The following is a 16,858-nucleotide window of genomic DNA, read 5'->3' as shown; positions in this document are numbered from 1 at the left end:
AAAAGTCAAGATGATCGTGTGATAGGTATCCTATTCTATTACATAACCATAACCATGCTATACCATAAGAAATATAAAAACTAGGAAGTCTCGCGCACTGTTTGATCCAACGCCTCGGCGAAATAATCAATGTTGTGAGTGTTGAGGCCCGCCATGGATATACGGCCGTTCTTGGTCTGCGAGAATTAGCATTGCAATAAGAAAGGGAAAGAGAAAAAAGAAATACCATATAGATGTGCCACTTCTCCCGCAGAGTCTGCACCTGCTGCTCGTTCAGCCCCGTAAAACTAAACATGCCAATCTGGCTGGTGATGTGGTTCCACGAGCCCGGCGTGCCCTTGGCCTCGAGCCGCTGCTGCAAGCCGCGACGCATCTCGATAATTCGACCGCTCATGGTCTTGAGGTCCTGCTCCCACTGGGCATACAGGGCCGGGTCATTCAGCACAATGCTGGCAATACGCGAGCCATACGCGGGCGGATTCGAAATCTCCGAGCGCTGCAGGATGGCCAGCTGACTGGCGATGTTCCGGTTGGCCGTGGCAGCATCCGGCCCAGCGGCAGAGACGAAATGAAAGGCGCCGGCGCGCTCGCCATACAGACCAAAATTCTTGGCAAACGACTGGGCAACGCACGTCTCAAAGCCTTGCTGGACGAAATAGCGAATGGCCCAGGCGTCGCGCGCCAGGTCGCCCGACGCAAAGCCCTGGTAAGCGCAGTCGAAGAAAGGGAAATGGCCGCGCTCGCGGATCACGGAGGCGATCTGCTTCCACTGGTCCTGGGTCGGGTCGACGCCGGTGGGGTTGTGGGCGCAGGCGTGCAGCACGATGATGGATCCCGCGGGGGCGGCGTGCAGGGCGGACAACATGCCGTCAATATCGAGCCCCTTGGTCTGCGCGGAAAAGTACGGGTACTTGTCGATGGCGAGCCCGACATTAGTAAAGATCTGGTTGTGATTTGCCCATGTCGGGTTCGACAGATACACTGTCGGGCGGCGCGGGTGGAATTTGGCCAGGAAGAGCGCGCCCAGATGGACGGCCCCGGTGCCTGAGATGGTTTGCAGCGAGGTGGCCTGGGCGGTTGTTAGCTTATACCATGTACGCAAATAGTAGCAACACATCCGTTCGTGCGGGGTGAGGGGAAAGGAACAAGGAAAAAAAAAAAAAAAAAAGACTCAGCGTACCCGATTTTCCTGGATGGCCGGGCTGTCAGCGCCCAGAATCAGTTTCTGCGCAGCGGCCGTGAAGTTGGCCAGGCCAGAAATAGGCAGATACTCGTGGTCGAGGTTGGGGTCGTTGTGCAGGATTGCGTCGGCCTTTGAAAGTCAGTGCATCACAATTAATAGTTCAACCTGATAGCGGGAATGAATACCTTTTGCACAACAGGCAGAATCCACGGCTTTGCGTTGTCGTCGCGGTAGGCGCCAATGCCCAGGTCGACCTTCTTGTCAGACGAGTCCTGGCGATAGGCGCGCATCAGGCCAAAGAGAGGGTCCTCGGGGGCCTGGGCCACCTGGGCGGTGGTGAAGACAGAGGCGCCGGCAGTCGAGCCCATGATGTGCGATGAGATCTGGGACAGGCGAGAGGAAGAGGAGGAAGAGGAGGAAGCTGAGGGCAAAGTTGAGGCGGTAGAGAGAGTGCTGTTGTTGTTGTTGGAGGAGGAGGAAGGAGCGGTGCCGTCGTGTGGGGATGATTGGAGGCGGGAGCCGTGAGGGGCGCCGTTCGAGAACATTTTAGTATGGTAGCCCTCTCGGATTTCCAATTCTGCAACAATTAATTCCCTCGGACTGTCTTCCGTGAATGCTCACCGGCCACGGTCAGCAGTCAATAATGCCTCAATTCAAGGGTCGAGGGAACACAGCGAATCGCGGATTTCGCAGCCGAAGAACTGTGCTTGTTCGCGTGATCAGTTGATTGATGCGTGCCCAGGCCGAATTTAGCCGTAGATATCCAATGTAGTACGTGTGTAAGATGTATGTACGGAGTAGTAGATCGGGTAATAGGTAATCCACATGCATGTATGTTATGTTGCACAGAAGGAAAAAAGCAATATTTGTACAACAACCTGGTATATTGAAAAAGAAAGAGAGAGAAAAGGAGACGGATTTTTTATTAATACAACTATAAAAGGAGGAATGCTAATACAAGTATAAATGGCTCATCCCATCCACAGCCGAGGTCCGGATGCGTAACGGTCGCGATCATGTTCAACCAGCATTTCCGAGATGGCATGATTATTATCGCCTTATCAATGCGCCGCATCTGACAGGCCAGACTACTAGTACAGTGCTACGCAATTCGTTGCAGTCACATGCGATTCTTGCTTGGCGATAATAATATGAACAGGAACACTGCTATAGCCGAGTAAATGTACCGTCCACATGCATCAATTGATGTAGTATATATACACTACGCGGTGAATATAGACTGAATACACACTGAATATCAACATACTCTATCATGTACATATATCTCTGTACAAATCATGCAAATGTCCACGGCGCCAACTCGATCGTCAATCATAATAACAAAAAAAAAAACCAAAAACTCCGTCCATGCGTCCGTGATTTTAACCAAGCCACCGACCCATATGAACAAAATGTACTACCCAAACGTACTATAGACAATACCCAAAAAAATCATATACCCGTAGAATAACATTTACATTCACCCGCGCCGATAAAAAAAAATAAAAAAAGAATGCCTCAAACCGGTCAGAAACTTTTTTACTGCGATGATCCCTCGTGTGGTCGCGTGCGGATTCGGAAGCGGTCGCGCAGACGCATGGTCAGTCGACGCCGGCCCTGGGTTTCGTCGGTCGTGTCTTCAGATGCATCATTCGCTCCAGATGCAATATTCGCTCCTTGCTGCTGCTCGTTCTGGCGCAGTTGACGCAGAGCCGCAATGCGCTCTTCCACCGGCGCATTGCGAGCGCGGCGGATGTCGGAGAGATATACAGTCAGTCGGCGATGGGAACCCGGGGTTGTTGCGTTGTTGGCGGACTCTTCCACTACTGGCTCAGTGGATGATGCATGTTCTGGATCCTCAGCGTGCTCGGTCTGCTCTGCGGACTCGTCGGCTGGGTTGAGGTCGATCCGACAGAGAGGACAGGTTCCCGACACGTTGACGAGCCATGGGTCGATACAGTCCGGATGGAATTGATGGTTGCACGGCAGCACTCTCATGTCCTGGCCCTTGACAAACTCGTCTGTGCAAATCGGGCACACACGGTTGCCTCCATCTGTGGCCGCTGGTACTGCCTCATGGTCGTCTTGCTGGCCCTCAGTCGCAGCCGGCGCTTCATTGGATTGAATATCGGGAGCAGCAGCAGTAGCAGCAGCAGCAGCATGCTCAGTCTCGCCGTCCTGATGCGTCGGGGCTGATATCGGCTGTGCTGTTGTGCCGTCCTCGTCATTCCGCGAGGCCATCTCGACATCTCTTTTCGCGGCCGCAACCTCGCTGGTGTCCGAGTCGCCAAACTTGACAATGGGGATGGTCTCCAGCATTGCCCGCGCGACTCCTCGCGCTCGACTCTGCCGCGGCCGTCCAACGATATTCCTTGGCCCGTAGCGTTCCGGATGTCGATGGGCACGCACCGCACCCGTGATGATGATACCCAAAAACAAGGCGGTGATAATCCCAGTGATGGTATACAAGATGATCATGGCCACTGCAGTCGTGGGCGACGACACAGCCAGGCCCGACGACGACGAACTGCCCGAGTCCCCGGAATCCGAGCTGCTGTTACCAAGGCCCATGGTGCCGCTGGTAGCCATATTGGCGGCAATGGTATTGGATGTGTTGGTGGAATCGGCTTGTAGCTGCTTGACAACCGTGGCAGCGACGGATGCCTGCGGGATAGTGAAGACGTTGGAGTATTCGACGTTCTTATCAAGCACCTGATACGAGCAGTGGTTGTCCTCGGAAGAATACAGGACCACGGCGGCAGGACCACCGTCAGGTGAAGCAATCACAGACGAAAGGGTTTCGCTAGCATTGATGTAACCCTGGTAGGCGGAGGGATCGCAGCTTAATAAAGCAATGTCCTTGGACGTGATTGTCGCAGAATTGGACGAGGTAGCCAGTACTAGACTGCCTTCGCAATGGAAAGTCTGGCGGGCCCCGGATGTCAGCGGCTACGGTGTGAGCGTATTCGGGGTTACAGGGCTGAGCAGAGTGCGTTTGACAAAAAGAGGAAAGGAAAAAAAAAAGCTTACACGAAAGTCGCCAGGATCAAGAGCCGCTAGATCGGCCGTCAGAGGCGCCAAAGTGATTGGGGTCGGGTATGGATGTTGGATGTTGGCGAGCAAAAAGGTGCCATTCACCGAGTCGTTGGACGGGCTGGTCGTGACCGAGACAGAGGAACCCCGCGGGAGGAGCAGCAGCAGTGCCAGTACCAAGCCAATGATGTGGGGAAACGACATCATGATCATCGTTACCAGAAACTTGGCTACGAGGATTTCTCTGCTCGGCCTTTCATCCGGAAGTTGGGACTGTGGCAGTGTGAGAGAGGTTGATACGCGCGGGGGGGGCGGAGCGTCTCGGATAGATGATTTGATTCCAGAAAGATGGGATTTATTCACGCCACAGCTGACAGCGTGTCGGACTCGACTCAAATACGGGGTAACTATGCATGTAACAAAACGCAGGCGAGAATTGGAAGAAGAAGAAAAGACAAGGCCTGGGGAGATGGCTGTACCCGGTCAAAGCGGGGGGCTCGCCGATCTGCAGCATGAGTATCGATAGTAGATAGCAGGGCGGGTCTTGCACGGCGTTTGAGAGCAAAACCCGGCGATCGCGAGCAATACGAGTTTATTTCTTTATTTCTTTTGATGTCTTTTATTGCACTGGGATGTGCATATTTCGGCCCTGTATATATGCATGGATTTATATATATAAACATATATGTATATACATACAAAGATCTATATAGATAGAAATAATGAAAAGTGATCGGATCCGAGTTAGGTTAAATCGCAACAATGCCCATGGATAAAAATAAAAGGGGGATAAATTATTCATTCATAAATAATAATAAATTCGCAGGCGCTAGACCTGTCTCCTGTAGGCTGGAAGAGTACGTACTGCATGCATGGATATCCCGGAACCCTGTATCCACACCGAGGCTGGCTGTTCTTTACAAATCACCCACCACCATGTGGCCATCGCTGACTAGATCAGTTTTGTGCGAATCAGATTCTGATCGCAACGATCGATCAGAAGATGCGTGACGAGCGTATGTTGTCCGGGGGTGGAGACTATCGATAATAATTGCATGATGGGGGCTGATGTATCATCCATGTCATTATTTGTATATCTGCTTGCCGATGAGTCAGGTGTGCTATAATTTGTCAGAACTGTAGGATTCGTGTTGGTGCTGGCGCAGGGGATGCCAATAGTGCCTTTCAAATGTTGACTTCTGAAGTGACCAGCGGCGGCTAGCAGGGATAAGCCTGTCCTGTCCTGAATGTTGTTAATATTATTACGAAAGAGAAGACCTCTATATATTTGTTACTTATCTTTATAGATTCTTAAGAAAAAGAAGTTAAAGTAAAAGGAACAAAAATGCTGATCTTATTGGGAGAAGAACTATATCATGAATAGTATGGTAGCAGATCTCCAGCTATAGTGGGTCAGCATCTATCTGTCGGAATGGCTTTTCCTCAACTTCAATAATGTTGCTCGAACAGGCTATTGCCAGTTACTAGTAGTAATAATAATAGTAATAGATAATTAGATATATTTTGTTTTTTTGGCAGACAGGCAGAACATGGCAGCACGCCAACCGCATCCGGAGAGCCATACATGAGGCGTGCCGAGCTAAGCCGTTTCCAGCACTGAGACATTCCAGCCCTTCCGTGCAATCATCACCAGACCAGTGGGAATCTTATTCTTGGCATTAAATAAGCGAGGTGAGTTTTATGTGGATTACTATTTTATCTATTTAGAATTTTAAGTTTGCTGTCAAGAAAGATATTTCTTTTTTCCCAACCGGTGTTCTTTGTTTTCAGGCTTTGCAGCAAGTGAATTCGGGTACTAACGAAGCGGCAAGACCGACTGACAGGCTCCCCGCCGGGCCACGCCAATCACGCAGAGCATACATAAAGAGCACAGCACAGCACGAGCCAAAGGATACGAATATAGAAACAGAAATGGATAGAAAGCGAAATACAAATAGACAACAAATATATACGCATATATATATATATATATACATATATTATATAAAATATAAAATATAAAATATAAAATATAAAATATAAATACAGCAGAAACAAGTGCATATCTGGTACATATGATATATAGCATACTAAAGGCCTAGGCCCGGCGTGGCGCGGTCTAGCCCTCGCGCAGGCTGCACCTGCCTCGCACGGCGCCAATAGTAACAATGGGCAACTGGGCGATGGAGGGGCCCCAAGGGAAGGAACGAAGCTCCGGGCCCTGCCTGCCTCTGCCTGCCTCTGCGCCTGCCTGCCCGGCCTGTCTGGGCCTGGAGCAATGTTTCACTCGCCTGATTTCTTCTTTCTCTCTCCTTCTCTCTCTCTCTCTCTCTCTCCTCTCTAACCACCATGCCGGCATCGTCTCTCTGCTAATCGCTGCCGCGCTGCCTGTCTGGCCTGTCATCGCTCACCCAGCCAGCCAGTCTCGCCGTCCGTCAAGAAATGCGCTTGCTGTTCCTTCGCCATATCGTATATCGACACACCTCGGAAACTCAGAGAGAGACCCAAACACACACATAGGCTGGCCATCCCAGCCGGGCCCCCCCAGCATGCTGATGACCACGGCGACAACGGTCCGGCATACTCGACAGCATGCGCCTAATACCACCATCGGTCTAAAGCCTTTTTCGGTGTCTCCCTCGCCAAACATGACAACCCTGTATGCCGATGACCATCTCTCTCCCTTTCGGCGTCTTGTCTAATCCTCTACCACAGTGAAGATGCACGATCGATCCTCGAATCCGAAGCCAGACAGCTACAGCGGTCCTGGAAAGAATTCCAGGACGCCCTGCGCCATCATGACCAACGCCTGCAACGGCCCGCCGACATGGACCTCGTCTGTGAAACACTCGCCGACGCTGTGCAACTCTGGACCTCCCCCAACAAACAGCAGTCCCTGTTTCGGAAGCCCGCCAAATGGGCCCGCATCTGTCTCGAGACCATGGAGGCCCATCCTGCGCTGATGCAGTCCCTACCAGACCCCAAACGGATCTCGGACTTGTTCTTTGGCGTCGTATACTCTATTATCGCGGTTCGTCGTCTTCTTTTCTTACATGCTAGCGCGGGTGGTGTACTGACTAAAGCAGGCTTGCAAAGAGCATTATCGCGTTGCCGGCGTTTTCCTGAAATTCCTCGCTCGCATCAACAAGGCCGTCTTGTCGGCTTCCATGTTCGACCGCCCCAGAGAGTTTGCCGCCGCTCTCTACGCCCAGATCTTTTTGTTTCTCGGCGAGTTCATGGGCGACTACATCTCCAAGGCGAGATGTCGTGTGTTATCCAGTCACAACGAAGATTTCAAGACCAATTTCATAAACTTGGTCAGCTGTGTCGAGGATTTTGTGGCAACCAAGACGAATTCGGCTTACTCGAATTCTTGCCAATACCTAGAGGCACCATGCCTCGATAAAGTCGGCCTAGAAGGAGCCGCTCGTGTCCGGGTGTCACAAACCACCCTTCTCCGGCAGCTCATCTGGAGTGTGCAACAGAAGAAACTCACCAACGCAAAACTGGCCCAAGGATGGAAGAGGACCTTTGACCTTTTCTTAGCAGCACTGGAACGCCGTGTGCACCAGGTTGACGCTGATTCGGCCCTTTGCCATTTGTCGGGCAACAGTCGTGAGTTTTTCCTCCCCTCTATCCCCTTATTTATAGCTAATACCATGATAGTCATAACCCCCAAAAGCCAACCGACAGAAGCAGGAGAACTCACAACCAAACGTCGCTTCCTCAAACTTAGACTGCAGCAGGATTCCTCGCATCTGCAAGAATTTTTTGATAATTCAGAACAACTTTATCCCTTCAGCCCAGAGGAACAGCTGGTTATCCCAGCGACTGTGGCTACAGAAATATATAACTGGATGCGGACGAATCCGTCTCTACCCCTCGTTGTCGAGGGTCCTCGCTCGCTAGGGCTCCCGGGGAGGCTGACCTTGATATCGGCGTGCTACGTTTCGATCTCACGGCAGCACAGTATCCCGACTATATCACACTTTTGCGCGGCTTCAGCTCATTCGAGCAAAGAGGCCGGCCTTCTTGGGTTGGTCTACAGTCTGATTCGCCAACTCATCGACCTTTCGCCTCCAATGTTAGACTTTGAGAGCAATTGCGATCTGAGCACCGAACGATTTAATCGACTCAACGGCACCATGTCGTCGTGGACAGACGCTGTGGGCATTTTGAATACGCTGCTGCGGTACAAACCGCCGGTGTTGTTTTGTGTAATTGATTCACTTGATATTTTGGAGGATGCCATTACACAACAGCATATTAGGGCGTTGGTAGACATGCTGGTTTCCCATACTATTCGCAGCTCAACAGCCCCGGTGGATACAGAGCAACCACCTACTACTACTCCTACAGATGACTTGATTTCCAAAGACGGGCTGCTCAAGATGCTCTTTACTACGGCGGGACAATGCCGTGCTATCCAAAGTAATTTCAGCCAGGGCCAGGGCCAGATCATCACGACGGATGCAACGCAGGTTGAAACTACGCCCGTGGTGGCTGTGGACGAGGACGTGGTCATGGGGGGATAACATGTGGATTTGATCTATAGCGATAACGATTGGACGTTTCTTTTTTTTTTTTTTTTTTTTTTTCTCTCTTTCTGGCGTTGGCTATGGCATATTAGCACGAGCAGGAAAATGGGCAGGACCGGGTCTCGAGGAGTTTGATTCCTTTGGAAGGGAATTGTCGAGTTGTTGATATTCAGTTATACCCTCATTATGATAATCAATGTGTTGTACGACCAGTTAGTGTATACAAGTAGGCGGAACATGATTTCCGGACATGGAGGTGGTTCGGAAGTGCATCAATTGATGAGATGCTTGTTTCCCCACAAATTCCGGCATTGTTGCCGAGCCCCTCCATAGAGTCAATTATATATGACTTGTTCAATATGACTGTCGCCTACGACATATATTGACACATTGAACCGGACTGTTCACAAAATAATACACCATGAATCTCACCTCCCAACGCCTCTTCTCCCAATCCTCGCCGCCGTCTTTGGACGACTTTCACCGTCTCTGCTCGGAATCCGCAAAGCCCGAGACCTACCCACTGGCAGCCTCGATTGAGAAAAACGTGCCTATCTACAACCTCTCCGAGTACGAGGACGCTTTGGCATCTGACGACCCAACCATCGCAAAGCTGCAGGATGAGTGGTACCAGATCCTCCTCTCGGGGCCCGGCGTATTCGTGCTCAAGGGCATGTACACCAACCAGCCCCAATTCTCCTCCGCGCGAGACAACGCCACACGCGCCTTTGAGCGCATCATCTCACACGAAAAGACACTGCAAAAAAACGGAGACTCCAAGGGGGACCATTTCGCCGGCAAGGGCGCCAACGAACGCATCTGGAACTCGTTTGGCAAACACGCCCTCGTCGACCCGGCTTCCTTTAGCGAATACTACTCCAACCCTTGGCTCAGCCATGTTTGCAATTCCTGGCTGGGTCCAGCCTACCGCGTGACCGCGCAGGTAAACGTTGTGAAACCGCAGGGAAAAGCGCAGAATCCGCATCGGGATTATCATCTGGGGTTTCAGGATCAACCGCATTGTGCGCAGTACCCCCGAGGCGCGCAGGTGGCTAGTCAGTTTTTGACGCTGCAGGGGGCTGTTGCGCATACGGATATGCCGTTGGCCAGCGGTCCCACGAGATTGCTGCCCTTTAGCCAGCGGTTTGAGGACGGGTATCTGGCATATCGTGAGGATTCCTTTCAGCAATATTTCCTAGAGAATTACGTCGCGCTGCCGCTGGAAAAGGGTGATGGCATCTTTTTCAACCCAGCGCTGTTCCATGCCGCAGGTGCAAACGAGACGGCGGATTTCAATCGCATGGCGAATTTACTGCAGATTAGCAGCGCGTTTGGCAAGGCCATGGAGAGTGTTGATTCGTTGCCGATTGTGGAGCGATGCTGGGGTATTCTTGCGGAAAAGTATACAGCCAGTACTGCCAGTAAAAAAGAAAAATTGGAGCTGTCGAGTCTGGTGCAGGCGATCGCGGATGGTTATCCCTTTCCGACGAATCTGGATAATAGACCACCAGCGCCCAGTGGCATGGCGCCGGAGAGCGAGCAGCAGCTGCTTGTGCGTGGCCTCGAGGCGGGATGGACGCGGGCGCGCGTGGTGGAGGAGATGAGGAAGATGCGGAGTGATGCGGCGGATGTTTTTGAGTGGAATAGTTGAATTGAATTGGTATAAGTATTCACCATGTGTAGTAGTATAGTCAGTAGTAGTATGGTGTATGTGTAGGATTGGCCAATGGGTCAACTAGCGAGTCCGATGCATTATTGGCTGCGCATTCTTAGCGAACTGCATTCTCGGATGCGCTGTTAGTTGCGTGATTGGATGCATGTTGGTTTGCGGTGGCAAATTGATACATTAATTTAATTATTATTATTATTTTAATACTCAGGAACATATGGTGTAGGTTCAATAATAATACGCAGCTATATGCGGCACCTGGACGTTATATGCCGGCGTTTCATATCAACTTCGAGCCCCAATGCTGCTATTATTAAATTAGTGCCGAAATTAAATTACAGTGACAGCTGACAGCTCCTGTTGATTAGTGCAGGGATACTCTACAAAGTCTACATACATATTTAGTGATTATGTTACATATTTAGTGACATTCAATGACTTCAATGCATATTCCATGCATATTGACTACACAAACCTGCTGGCATGCCAGTCTATGTCATGTCAATCACTGACAATCAGTGCTAGATATGCCCCACTAGCTATTCCCCACCGCGTATTTGCGTTGTTTGCAACATTGAATACATGATTCATGATATACAAACGCACAAGACAAAATGTATACAAATACAAACAGAGTACAAACAGAGTACTTTGCACCCTGTAATAATGTGTACATGGTGAAACAGTGGATCCGCCAAGTCAAGCGCAGGTCCCCGCATTTCAAAATGGCCAGCCAATCAACACCCCCTTACCCCTGCTCCACATCCCGCAACCCTGGGTCGAGCCCGGTCGGGTTGCTGGATCGACCCACTCGTCCAGCCAGTAATCTGTCTCAAAGTGGAGACCAGCCCCACCCCGGGCTGGCCACTGGACGCCACGGAAGCCGTCGTAATAACGGTAATATACGGCCCGATCACCAATCTTTAGACTTGAAAGGCAGGAGCGCTCGTGAAACACAACGGCAGAAAATTTCATTTGTGTCTTTTATATTCCCCCTCCTGACATCTATCTCATTGTTATCGTCACGATCTTTTTCTTCGTCTTTTCATCTTCCATCTTTCCATCTTACATCTTACATCTTTCCATCTTTACGCCCGATCCCTGGAGGACTGCCGGCGATCGCCATCATTAGGTTGCCAGTAGCTGCGCCTTAGTCTGCGATCTGCTTGCCATTCACACTCGCCAGTATCCAAAAGTCTTCTCCACGCTCGCTACCTGCACCATTCAGCGCCAGCCGATCTGAATCACTCGCTTTTTTGCCTCTGCTCGACCGTCCTATCGACGTGATCGTACTAGGCTCTGCCCCCTCTGGCCCTCCACTTGGAAAAACGCTGTCATCGTTCACGAGTCACGACTCACGGATGCTAGAGTGCACGCAACTCTCCGATAGTGCGATCTAATCCTCGGGCCATTTCTGATCCACTCGCTCTTTTTTAGAACCTTTTCTTTCTTCTCTCTCTCTTTTTCTTTGACTTTCTCTTTCATTTTCCTCAACACCAGCTTGATGTCGAGTCGACCTGGGCTCGGCGAGAAACGCTTTTCGACAAACAAATTCCACCCTCTACCTGATGATCTAAGCAACACACCCGGCATGGCCAATCCCAATGACGCAACGATTGATATCCCTCTGACTGCCGTGCCCAGTCGAGGCACCGGCGCTCGCAAGGCCAACCCCAATGGCGGAGATGCCAATGGTGAAAAGCCCACTGACTACCCCCAACGACCGGGCCCTGGTCGTCGCAAGAAGACCGCCGGCGGTATGTCGCAGAGCAATGAGGAGGAGGAGGATGCTATCAACCGCATGGGCCGCATCTACACTGCCATTCTCAATTTTTCCGTCGTCACTCGCTACTTTATTTATGTCCTGCCGCTGGCCCTGGTCTTTGCCCTCCCAATCATCATCGGAGCCACCGCGGCGCCTCATGCCAGTATTGGCAATGTCAGGATTGTCTGGTTTTTCACCTGGATCGAAGTTGTTTGGCTGAGCTTGTGGGTATCCAAGCTGTTCGCTCATGCCTTGCCATATGTATTCCAAACCCTCGTGGGCATTGTCAGTGCCGGCACTAAGAAATATGCTCTCATTCTCCGCGCTCTCGAGATCCCCCTCTCTCTGGTCGGCTGGGCGCTGGTTTCTCTGGCTACCTTCATCCCTATCATGACACAGAATCCAGACAACCGGAGGAGCCATTCTGGCATTGATTCGTGGGAGTCGACCATCAAGAAAATCCTCTTTGCTCTCCTCATCTGTACGCTTATTCTCTTGGCTGAGAAGACTCTAGTGCAGTTGATCTCGGTCAGCTACCACCGCAAGCAGTACGACACCAGAATCAAAGAATCCAAACACAACATCGACCTGATCGGCCAGCTCTACGAAGCCTCGCGGTCCATGTTCCCCGAATACTGCAAGGAGTTTGAAGAAGAGGACGCCATCATTGCCGACACCATCCTCGGCTTGGAAAACAAGAAAAAGGGCCACGGCCGCAACAACTCGGTAGCCCCTCTCCGTCTCATCCGCAACGTTGGCCGCAACGTCGGCCGCAATGTCGGTCGAGTGGGCGACAAGGTGACTGCTGCCTTTGGCAATGTTGCTTCTGAGATTACAGGAAAGCACATCTTCGACACCGGGTCTGCTCATTCGGTCGTCACCAATGCCTTGGAGCGCCATCGCTCGTCCGAAGCTCTTGCTAAGCGTATCTGGATGTCCTTTGTGGTGGAGGGCAAGGATGCACTGTTTGCCGAGGACATTGCCGAAGTGTTGGGCGCGAATCGCGTCAATGAGGCTGAAGAGTGCTTTGCTGTGCTGGACCGCGATGGAAACGGCGATGTTAGCATGGACGAGATGATTCTCACTGTGGCCGAATTTGGTCGCGTGCGCAAATCTATTTCCCGCAGTATGCACGATGTCGACCAGGCTATCCACGTGCTCGACAATCTGCTGCTCTGTGTTGCTTCGATTATCATGGTTCTTGTGTTTGTTTCCTTTGTGACGACCGGAGCTGCTACTGTCATTGCGGCCGGAGCTACTTCGTTGCTGTCTCTCTCTTTCGTCTTCTCCGTCACTGCACAAGAAGTTCTCGGTTCCTGTATCTTTCTCTTCGTCAAGCATCCTTTTGACGTTGGTGACCGGGTTGAGATCGTCGGCCAGGACCTGTTCGTCGAGGAGATCTCGCTGCTGTACACAGCCTTCCGCACTGTATCTGAGCAACGCATCACCCAGGTTGCCAATATCGTGTTGAATACAACCTGGATCGACAACGTGACCCGGTCCAAAGCGATGCGCGAGCGTATTTCCTTGTTTGTCGATTTTGGCACCACCTTTGCCGATATTCAACTGCTCAAGCTCGAGATGGAGAAGTTTGTGCGTGACAAAGAGAACAGCCGTGACTTCCAGCCGGACATTGATATCGAGGTTATTGACCTGGGCAGCATGGACAAATTGGAGCTCCGCGTTGAAATCCGACACAAGTCTAACTGGTCCAACGAGACTATTCGTGCTGCTCGCCGATCCAAGTTTATGTGTGCTCTCGTACTCGCTATCCGCAAGGTTCCCATCAACGGCCCTGGTGGCGGTGGTGCGGCCTTGGGCGATCCCAAGAACCCGTCATACTCTGTTTCGATTACCGACGACCTGGCTAAGCAGTACCGTGACAAGGCGGCTGAGGACAAGGAAGCTGCTCGATTCATTCCGACCAGCCAGATGGCCGAGCTGCAGTCGACTCTGACACAAAGCTCAGGCGTGAAATCCACTGGTGTTGACCTCGACAACGGCAGCGGTCTTGTCCAGCGCGGCGCCTCAGTTAGAAAAGTAAACGAGGCTGACTTTGTCGGGGCCTTGAACAGCCGTCCGGCTGGCTACGACATTGCTCGTCCCGACGAGTCTGATCAGCTGTTCCGTGTGCCCAGCGCCAATTCTGGGCCCAGCAACCACGATCAGTTGAACCCTTTTAATGAAAACGACCACACATCCCTGCTGCGCGCACCGTCTGGTCGTCGACGAGGAGGCCCCGAGTCGTCTCAGGGTCCTCCTGCGCCGCTGGCTGTTCCATCCGCTGCTGGACCAGGCGACACGAGCTCTCGGTACGAAATCCCGAGCTACTACTCTGCCGCAGTTCCGCCGGGCCAGTCTCACAACCCGTATGAACCACACAATCCATACGGACAGTCTTCCTCTGCTGCTGCTGCTGCTGCTACTGTCGCTGCTACCAACCCTTACCAGGCGTCTCCTCCGCAGTACCAGTCCCCTCCACCTCAGGGCAACGCTTTTGCGCAGCATCAGCATCAGCAGGCTAGCGTCTCGCCTATTGAGCCTGAAGAAGAGGATGAAATGCACAACCCTCATCGATGAGCTTTTTCTGCTGACTTGACTCTTCTGACTACGACTTGAACGATTGATCTTCTCTCATTTGATTTGAATCTGTTGGATGCAACATCGGGATTTATTCAAGCGTACACTTTTTTTTCTTTCTTTTCGGTTTCATCATATGGGTTCCTAGCGAGATGTACTTTATATCTACTTTTTTTTTTGGTTTGTTCGGTGGTTCTGTTTACATAGATTATTCGTTGACTCTGCCAAAAAGGAGACTGCATAGAGGTTGGATGTTATAATGTTGGTTTTAGTTTCAACGTCAAAGCGAAAAAAAAGATGAATTATTTAATCTAAAAATACAACCTTTAGGGTATATTATCTTATATGCATGACAAAAATCCCCCTCTTTATTTACTAAAACTCGTCGCCTTCCACGGATACGCTACTTCCTCATCCTTGCGAATCCAAATCTTGGTCCTCTTTTTGTTGACTACATGCTCGACAAACACCTCCTTTGCGCGCGCCGCTTTGAATCGTCGGATCCAGCGCGGATCCCACAGCTCGCTCGCAATGCCTAGATCCTTGCAGCAGCGCACCAGGGCGTTGGATTTGCAGCCCTCGGTGGCCGTGGGGATGCCGTCTGGGTTGAAGTAGTCCTGTTCGCCACGGGCGATTGAGACGAGGCTATTCATGAATTAGCACAAAAACACCTTTTTTTTTTTTTTTGCCAGAAGGGGAAAGAGAAAAAGTTGTTGGAAAAAACGCACCGCCCGTTACATATCAAAGCATACTCCCTCGTCACCGTCTTGGGCGTCACAATACTCTCACTACGCGGCACAAGTCCCCAGCCTCCCGGCCCAAACGCTCTGTTTAGAATCCGTCGGTATTTGATTTCGGGCAGGTACACGATTCCGTCCGGTTTGATTTCGACGTCGTCGTCAATGGTGGCTGCGAGCAGTACGTCTGCGGCTTCCTTGGGGAAAGGTTTATCGCTGATTCCATGGAAACTGCGTGACCAGTCGACTTTTTCTTGTGTGTTGGTGGTGGTGTCTGGGGAGAGGTCGAGGGGGGAGTCGGATAGGCCGGTTTGGGCGAGGTTTGAGGTGGTTGGGTGGCGAGGGGAAGGTTTTTTTATGGCATCGGCGCGGTTTGTTGAAGAGGAGGAGGAGGAGGAGGAGGAGGAGGAGGGGGAAGAGGGTGTGGTTGGTTTGGCTGTGGATGTTGTAGATGTTGTTGTAGCAGGCTTTGTCCCAGTCGACGAGGATGAGGTGGTTTGCGAGCGAGACGCGAGCACACCCGGATAAGCACGCTGCCAGCGAAACGCAGAAGTTGTCTGTCGCGAGCTCTTCGTGCCCAGCAGCTCCAGGGCCGCAAAGGACCGGCGGAGCGCGAGAGAGGACGACATGTTGACAAAGGTTGTTTGTTGGTGTTGACGGAGAAAAAGAGAGCTTGCGCGATATGAAGAAACGGAGGACGTCGGGACCGCCAATCACGTGTCTCGATCAGTGGAAGCAGCAGCAAGCTTTCATGATTTAATATTATATTAAATTAATAATGTTAGAGAACTTATATGTATATGCTTGTAATGAGTTGAGATAGTGTATGCAAATATCCAGCAATAATAGTACATGTACAGACCGATGATCAGGCATCTCTCGTCGCCGTCCTCTGGTCGTTGCCCTGGCGCTTCCAGCACTCTCGAAATGCCTCCATCTGTGGTTGTTAGAATATATTATCAGTTTGATATAAAAGGAAATAGACAAGGATGTCGAATATCAATTGAAACAGTATCAATTGACGTTATTGTATATCCAGTCCGGCATGTTTCAACGCACCTCTTTCTTGCACACCCGCCAGTCTCGCTTTTCATAGTAACAGTCATTCATCCGCAGCTGCTCGACTGTATAATTATCTCAGTCAGTTTTGACATACAATCTGTATAGCATGCTTGTTTTTTGGCTGGCGCACCTGAGCATCCCGTGCTGAAAATGCGCTTATCCCTGCCGATGCCATGCCGAGCGTCAGAGCGGGATTTCAATTCTTCAACAAACTCTTACCAGTCATCGGGCTCATCATCTTGCTCGTTCGCACTGGCCGGCGCTGTTTTTCCGGTATTGTTGGACATTTTC

The 16,858-nt window shown here is 51.1% G+C and overlaps 6 protein-coding genes across 6 annotated transcripts; 3 read left to right on the top strand and 3 right to left on the bottom strand.

Annotated features, from left to right (window-relative positions):
- Positions 1-80: 80 nt before the first annotated feature.
- On the bottom strand, positions 81-1,728 carry TRUGW13939_01856 (uncharacterized protein; the record flags this gene model as incomplete). Its single annotated transcript, XM_035485053.1, has 4 exons — positions 81-176; positions 227-1,069; positions 1,181-1,312; positions 1,369-1,728. 4 exons carry the CDS (start codon positions 1,726-1,728, stop codon positions 81-83), a joined length of 1,431 nt encoding a protein of 476 aa, XP_035340946.1.
- A 994-nt stretch (positions 1,729-2,722) lies between these two features.
- On the bottom strand, positions 2,723-4,420 carry TRUGW13939_01855 (uncharacterized protein; the record flags this gene model as incomplete). The annotated part of the gene is made up of 2 exons (XM_035485052.1): positions 2,723-4,132; positions 4,214-4,420. 2 exons carry the CDS (start codon positions 4,418-4,420, stop codon positions 2,723-2,725), a joined length of 1,617 nt encoding a protein of 538 aa, XP_035340945.1.
- Positions 4,421-6,765: 2,345 nt separating this feature from the next.
- On the top strand, positions 6,766-8,751 carry TRUGW13939_01854 (uncharacterized protein; the record flags this gene model as incomplete). Its single annotated transcript, XM_035485051.1, has 4 exons — positions 6,766-6,875; positions 6,932-7,247; positions 7,303-7,831; positions 7,883-8,751. 4 exons carry the CDS (start codon positions 6,766-6,768, stop codon positions 8,749-8,751), a joined length of 1,824 nt encoding a protein of 607 aa, XP_035340944.1.
- Positions 8,752-9,175: 424 nt separating this feature from the next.
- Positions 9,176-10,405, top strand: TRUGW13939_01853 (uncharacterized protein; the record flags this gene model as incomplete). Its single annotated transcript, XM_035485050.1, has 1 exon — positions 9,176-10,405. The coding sequence occupies one exon, from the start codon at positions 9,176-9,178 to the stop codon at positions 10,403-10,405; it is 1,230 nt and encodes a 409-aa protein (XP_035340943.1).
- Positions 10,406-11,927: 1,522 nt separating this feature from the next.
- TRUGW13939_01852 (uncharacterized protein) lies at positions 11,928-14,768 on the top strand (the record flags this gene model as incomplete). The annotated part of the gene is made up of 1 exon (XM_035485049.1): positions 11,928-14,768. The coding sequence occupies one exon, from the start codon at positions 11,928-11,930 to the stop codon at positions 14,766-14,768; it is 2,841 nt and encodes a 946-aa protein (XP_035340942.1).
- A 368-nt stretch (positions 14,769-15,136) lies between these two features.
- Positions 15,137-16,854, bottom strand: TRUGW13939_01851 (uncharacterized protein; the record flags this gene model as incomplete). Its single annotated transcript, XM_035485048.1, has 6 exons — positions 15,137-15,413; positions 15,497-16,177; positions 16,364-16,442; positions 16,561-16,629; positions 16,698-16,729; positions 16,787-16,854. 6 exons carry the CDS (start codon positions 16,852-16,854, stop codon positions 15,137-15,139), a joined length of 1,206 nt encoding a protein of 401 aa, XP_035340941.1.
- Positions 16,855-16,858: the final 4 nt, after the last annotated feature.

Source organism: Talaromyces rugulosus, chromosome I (assembly GCF_013368755.1).
Source record: "Talaromyces rugulosus chromosome I, complete sequence".
Lineage (NCBI taxonomy): Eukaryota > Fungi > Ascomycota > Eurotiomycetes > Eurotiales > Trichocomaceae > Talaromyces > Talaromyces rugulosus.
Note: the sequence above shows the minus strand (reverse complement) of the source record. Positions and strands in the feature narration are given on the sequence as shown.